Source organism: Arachis stenosperma, chromosome 2 (assembly GCF_014773155.1).
Source record: "Arachis stenosperma cultivar V10309 chromosome 2, arast.V10309.gnm1.PFL2, whole genome shotgun sequence".
NCBI lineage: Eukaryota > Viridiplantae > Streptophyta > Magnoliopsida > Fabales > Fabaceae > Arachis > Arachis stenosperma.
Genome location: NC_080378.1, coordinates 88,668,925 through 88,675,926, shown reverse-complemented (window position 1 = coordinate 88,675,926; position 7,002 = coordinate 88,668,925). Strand labels below are relative to the sequence as shown.

The following is a 7,002-nucleotide window of genomic DNA, read 5'->3' as shown; positions in this document are numbered from 1 at the left end:
AAATATTATTTATATTTATATTGTTATATTAATTTAGCCGTTGCAAAACTAGCCGTTGTAAAAATAGCTGTTAGAAACTAGCCGTTACTATGTTACCGTTATTATTAATAAATTAATATTTTTTTTACTCTATATAAACCACTTAGATACACTTCTATTCTCACACTCTCTACTACTCTTCTTCATCTTCTTCCAAGTTTACAAAATCAAAATTCTGCTACTATTATTTTTTGTTCAAAAAATGGATCCAAACCAACTCAACTCTTTCTTCAATTACTTACAAAACTTTCCTCAAATTTCAAATACCCAACAATCTCAAACCTCAAACTCTCAAGTTCCAAATCAAAACTTCACACCACCAAATACATTTCAAAATCCAAATCCACAAAATCTTTCTAATTTCAATTTTCAAGCTCCTTATAATAATCAATTTCCTATATTCCAACCGCAAAATCAAAATTCACAAACACCCCATTTTCCATTTTCATCCATATTTAACCCCTCTATCGGAAATGTTACTCCAACTTTCTTGCCGTTTCCAACTCAATTCAGTGCATCAAGACATAACTCATCTGGTGTTGGTGGCTCTTCTAACCCATCCTCTCAGACTCCTATACAATCTAGTCCAAATTCGCAATATTCAGATTTTGCCAACCCTCATGGATTAGATGCTATCGACCTCAATGATGATATTGAAGATCGGAGGCAAGATAGTATTCAACACTGGCATTGGAAAGAGGATGAGATGTTGATCAGTGCATGGTTAAATGTTTCAACTGACCCTGTAATTGGTACCGATCAAAAGGGGGAAACATTTTGGAGTCGAATTCATAGCTACTGTGTAGAATTTTGCACCGACATGACAAGGGGGGTAGTTGCATGTAAGAAACGATGGTATAAGATCAACAAGGCTGTTGCACAATTTGCTGGTTGCTACGATCAAGCTAGTCGAAACATAAGGAGTGGTTCAAACGCTAATGATATAAAGGAGTTGGCTTATAAACTTTATTCCACAAATTGTGGTCAAAAGTTCACTTTTGAGAGGCATTGGAACATGCTTCGGTTGGAGCAAAAATGGAGAAGCCAACTACCTACACAGAGTGGCGGCTCAAAAAGAACCAAGGTTAGTGCAACTGGAGCATACTCATCCTCATCAAACCCAGAAACACCGTTGGCTGACGAACCCGGTGTGGACTCTCCCGTTCGCCCACAAGGATCAAAGAAGAGCAAGCGAAGAGGTAAGGGAAAAGCACAGATGTCTGAAGATTTTAGCGAAAGAAAATCATCGGTTGTCAAAAAATTATCTCTCATGGAAGATATTAAGAATGTTAGAGAAAAGGAACTAATGGAAAGGGAAAAAGAAAGAGAAGAGGAGAAGGAACATAGAGCAAAGATGATGGCAATCAAAGAGAAGGAGATACAAATTCAAGCGGCAATGAAGAACAAGAATTACAAACTCAGAGGTATATTAAAGAAATGGAGATAAAAGCAAAAGAAAGGGAAATGGATATGCAAATACTTAATGCTGACACGTCTACAATGAGTGAGAAACGACGAGCTCTTCATGAGATTGCATGTGAGAAAATAATGGCCAAGTGGTTTACTTAATGGTTCCTTGTATTCGTAGTGTTATGTAGTATGTTCTTATTTATTTATTGCGTATTACTGCTATGTGATGTAGTTTGTTTTATTTACTTCTGATGTAAGTTTTTAAATTAGTCAATATTATTGTGCCGTTGTTGTTCATGAAAGTGACCGTTGCAAAACTAGCCGTTGCAAAAGTAGCCGTTGCAAAACTAGCCGTTACAAAAGTAGCCGTTGCAAAAGTAGCCGTTGCAAAACTAGCCGTTGCAAAAGTAGCCGTTGCAAAACTAGCCGTTACAAAAGTAGCCGTTGCAAAAGTAGCCGTTGCAAAACTAGCCGTTACAAAACTAGTTTCTCCACTTATAAATATCAACTATCAATGACTCCACAACTCCACTTCAACTCTTCTTTCTCACCTCGACAGAGAACTAAAAATTACATTTCTCCATATGGCTAAAAATTTTGATGATATGTTTAATGAGGCTTTGTATGGTAAAAGAAGACGGCAAGATAACACACTGATAGATAATTGGATCGATGAGTATTTACTCGAAGATTCAGAAGAAGAAGATATCGATAGAAGCCCTATCCTAATTACTCGTAGATGGATCAACAGAGATCGAGAAGCAGGACATGATCGCCTTTTTCAAGATTACTTTGCAGATGAACCGGTGTATAATGCTGACATTTTTCGACGGAGATTTCGAATGAGAAGAGATGTGTTCCTTCGGATAGTAGACGCTCTCTCAAACGTCTATCCGTATTTCCACCAGAGGGTTGATGCAACTGGAAGAAGAGGCTTGTCGCCACTTCAGAAATGTACCGCTGCGATACGGATGTTAGCATACGGCGTAGCAGCTGATGCTGTTGATGATTATGTGCGCATAGGCGAGAGCACTACAATTGAATGCTTGGAAAAATTTGTGGAAGGTGTCATTTCTGTGTTCCAGGATGAATACTTGCGAAAACCCAATCCAGATGACGTACACCGCCTGCTACAAATGGCGGAGGGTCGTGGCTTCCCTGGCATGTTGGGTAGCATTGACTGCATGCATTGGCAATGGAAAAATTGTCCAAAGGCGTGGAAAGGTATGTACATGAGTGGTTATCGTGGGGTTGCAACCATTGTACTTGAGGTTGTAGCATCTTCAGACCTTTGGATATGGCATGCGTTCTTTGGAGTTTCTGGTTCAAACAACGATATCAACGTGTTAGATCGTTCTCCAGTATTTGATGACATTCTAAATGATCGTGCTCCGGAGGTAAATTATACTATTAATGGTAACAATTATACAATGAGATACTACTTAGCAGATGGTATTTATCCTGAATGGGCCACATTTGTCAAATCAATCTCAAAGCCACAAGGGGAGAAACGCAAGTTATTTGCACAATATCAAGAAGGGCAAAGAAAAGATGTGGAACGAGCATTCGGAGTGTTGCAAGCACGCTTTGCAATTATACGTGGTCCAGCTCGTTTTTGGGAAAAGAAGAAGCTTGCCAACATAATGAGAGCTTGTATTATATTGCATAATATGATTGTTGAGGATGAAAGAGACACTTATGCAGGAAATTTTGCTCAAGGCTTAGAGTATGATGATGTTGAAAATGGATTATCACAACCTCAGCTGGGAGAAGAAGATTTTGCACCATACCATCAATTTCTCCAAAGAAATGCCCAACTTCGAAATAGGCAGCAGCATAGACAATTGAAAGAGGACTTGATTGAACACATATGACAATTACACAATGCTTGTCGTCAACTGTAGAATTTAATTATGTTTTTTTTTTTGTATTAAGTAATTTTACAAATTTGTGTAATCCCGAATTATATATTGTGTATTGTTGTTATGTATAAATTTATTTAATATTAATATCTTTTAATAGTGAATTATTTTTAAATTTAAATATTTAAATTATATTATTAAAAAAATTAATTACATTAATTTTAAGTATTTTAATTAATTAATTAATTAGGTGGGACCACAACAGGGACTAAAGTTAGTTCCTCCTAATGGAGAAGAGAGAGATGCTTTGAGTTCCTATTTACTGTTTATGACGCAAAAGCTGATGTGGAGTTACTTTTTATGACAGGTGGGCCATAAATAGGAACTGGGATGAGTTCCCTACTGGAGATGGTCTAATGTTCCCCTTGACAAAGGGTTGAAGAGGCTAGCCACGGATGCCAACTGGATTGTAATGAATGCCTCACCCAAACCAGCTGCAGCTGCATGGCATTTATGTCAACTCCAAGTTTCAAGCCTCTAAGAAAGAAAGATAAAGCCATTTGATTAGGATCATGTGTTTTGCTCCATGGTTGTTGTCTATGTTTTTATACAGGGCTATGTCTATCAGGTCCCGTCTTAGATAAGCGCATAGTGAGTCTACCAGCATATCCAGGCCCCAATGAAAATATATCTTGCTCTTGCATGACAGTACTTGGATTGTTACAACACCTTTGTATATGTTAAGTCCTCATTGTATAGTGATTTGAATTAGTTATATTGGTGTTGCCAAAATGTAATGACCAATAAGGGTAAATCATAGCACTTACCCCCGAGCCTTATTTTGAGTTATAATTTCTAGCACTCGGATGAGGCTGCGTACATGTTAGTGTTGTTCTAATATAATACTACCTAGTGTTTGACTAGTTAATTACTTTGTCTTGCTTCTCTTTACTTAACAGCTTACGAGTGATTGTTGTAATAGCATCATTGGCAAAGCATGGATGAGTTAGGAGAATTATATTTTTTTAACTAAATAAAATAAAATTACTTTTAGAGGTATATGTTAGTTAATGTTAATATGAAGGTAATAATGACATTACAGCTCAAAAGTATTTTTGCTAAACTAAAAAGTAATTTCATATATACTTTTACCAAAACTCGAGGTTCATCAAAAAGTGATATTTATATTCACAAGACCACAATCTTCAAGATCCAAATGTACACCAGAAATGCAAAGACTCTCTAAAATTATATATTACCTTTACAAAACATGTTGCAAGAGTATACCTTAAAATTGACTAATTAGATTAACATTATCATGAACAATAGAAGATAGATCCTCCTCTTGCATCGGTTTCAAAGTATACTATTGTCTGTGTGTGTTCAATGGATAAATTATATGTTGAATTAAACACAACTAAGTTGAAATAGCTCATTTCATCATTACATAATCAACTCTTTCAATTTCAAAAATCTATCAACAGCCCAAACATAACATAACTTAACATCACTACTAGCTTTACTTGGATAAACATATGATCAAAAGGGATTCACCAATAACAGTTGATTTTCCATGCCCGGTTATCCCCGTTACAAGCCTTCTCCGTTTGTCTCACCATTTTGCATGGCACTTTCATTTCTCCATGCTAATTTAACCTTTCAATCTTCATAATTAATATCCAGTTCTACATCAGTTCTTGAGATTCTCTTTGGACCTTCTGCAACAACATGTTTATTTTCTTCAACCCATTTAAAAAAATTGCAGTAGCTCCCCTTTTGAAAACATTGAATAAAAAAGTTAATCTCACATAAATGTAGAAAGCCAAGATGATGCTATCATTCATACAAAATTAAACTCACCTGATATCTTGGACAAGTATGAAATAACCTATGATGTCCTAGATTTCTTAATCAAAGGTTTTAAACCGCAGAAACAGGTTTCCTCATCGTTTTCCCTTCTTCTTCACATGGATGAGCTCAAAGCATAACTACCATGTGAGTGCGATGACAACCCACCACCGGGACTTCCACTTCCGCTCCCCTCATGGCACCGAAATCGATTTTCTCCTCCCTCAACAGCTGCTGAATCTGCAACAACACTCAAGCAATGCATTCATGTTCATGGGAAGATGGGAATTATGGTTTATTTAATTGAAATTCAGGGACTAAATTGATACATTTTGCTAAACATATCTCGTCATCAACACACATGGTATGCCAGGTGTAATTCGTATTGCCACTTCACGTCCCAGGTCAGCAAATCGTTAACGACAGCATGAGGAAGTTAACGGAAGGACGAACGTGATTTAAAAAAATCATTCAGGGACTAATTTGATTAAAAAAATCATTCAGGGGTGAAAATGGAGATCGCGTGATTTTTCAGGAACGAATTTGAGTATTAACCCTTATATCTTTTTATGAAAAAAATACAAAGAAAACTGAGTATACAAAACTTGTACTTAAAAGATATTGAAAAAATATCATAAAGTGAGCGTAATTATTGGGATGTTGTCGAATTTGAAGTGTAACACACATTTCATAAGCTATAATTTTGCTTATTGGCTATATAAATTTCTAAGGGGTTTTTTTGGGTGACTATATAAAATTCCAAGTTCTAACTATGTACGAGAGGCATCTTATAATTTTGCATTACTATTATATATCTATCTAAGATAAATTGTTATTTTGGTCTTCAACGTTTGAATCAAGTCTTAGTTTAATTCTTAAGGTTTTGAATATCTAATTTCAGTCTCAAAAAATTTAACACTTTATTTCGGTCCTAATAAGGTTTAAACGGGTTCAAGGTTTAAACAGGTTTAACACGAACAATTAGCTATTGAAGGGCTAATAATATTTGATTTTAGTACGTAAGTGAAATTGTCCGACTAATGATTACTAATGTAAGAGTTTTTTTTTTTTTTTTGGAGCATTGAGAATTAATTGGTAGGATTTGAGATTTTTTTTACAAGAAAGAGACCGACAAAAAAAGTATTACAAAAAAGTTTTGATTATGTTTTTCTAACACACGAAAGAAAATATAACTTAACAATAACGTTGTTAACGTCTACGTCCACAACTCCGTTATTCGTATCAAATTTAATGATAGGACAATATTAACTCCGTTTGAAGTTTTTTGGGGTAGAAATAGAAATTTTAAAATGTTAGAGACTAAATTAAGATTTAGCTAAAAAATTGAGGATCAAAATAGTACTTTATCTATCTATCTATCTATCTATCTATCTATTATTGATGATCACATAGTTTTAATATTTTTTTTAAGAGTAAATGAATAAAAATACACATAAAAAAATTTGACGTAGACAAAAAGTACATTTTAAAATTCGTAAATATAAAAGTACACTGAAAAGATTAATTTCTAAGGACGAAAATACACCCTAAGTCTTACAAATTCACTAACGATACAACATTTTTAGCCATAAAAAATAATCTGAGTGTACTTTGATATTACAATCTTTTGTATGTATTTTTTTTCACTTCAAATTTTTTCATGTGTTGTTTTGTTCATTTATTTTTCTTTTCAATCTCTCTTTTAACACTTGTCTTTTGACTTTTGTTTGTCCTTGTGACATGTAACCACCACATGTTGTATAGAAACAAGATCATTTATGTCGGAAAATTTTATTTAAATTTGTTTTTTTTAAATAAAATAATTACTTTTTAGCTTCATCAC

At 34.6% G+C, this 7,002-nt stretch overlaps 2 protein-coding genes across 2 annotated transcripts; both read left to right on the top strand.

Annotated features, from left to right (window-relative positions):
- Positions 1-241: 241 nt before the first annotated feature.
- On the top strand, positions 242-1,967 carry LOC130963125 (glutathione S-transferase T3-like). Its single transcript, XM_057889273.1, has 2 exons — positions 242-1,463; positions 1,720-1,967. The coding sequence occupies exons 1-2, from the start codon at positions 242-244 to the stop codon at positions 1,965-1,967; spliced, it is 1,470 nt and encodes a 489-aa protein (XP_057745256.1).
- A 66-nt stretch (positions 1,968-2,033) lies between these two features.
- Positions 2,034-3,323, top strand: LOC130963124 (uncharacterized). The gene has a single exon (XM_057889271.1). It carries the CDS (start codon positions 2,034-2,036, stop codon positions 3,321-3,323), a length of 1,290 nt encoding a protein of 429 aa, XP_057745254.1.
- Positions 3,324-7,002: the final 3,679 nt, after the last annotated feature.

Coding starts and splice junctions, on each gene's coding strand:
- LOC130963124 (XM_057889271.1), top strand. CDS start 2,034: ATGGCTAAAAATTTTGATGATATGTTTAATGAGGCTTTGTATGGTAAA.
- LOC130963125 (XM_057889273.1), top strand. CDS start 242: ATGGATCCAAACCAACTCAACTCTTTCTTCAATTACTTACAAAACTTT. Junction 1,464..1,719: donor CAAGAATTACAAACTCAGAG/GTATATTAAAGA, acceptor TTTTTAAATTAG/TCAATATTATTGTGCCGTTG.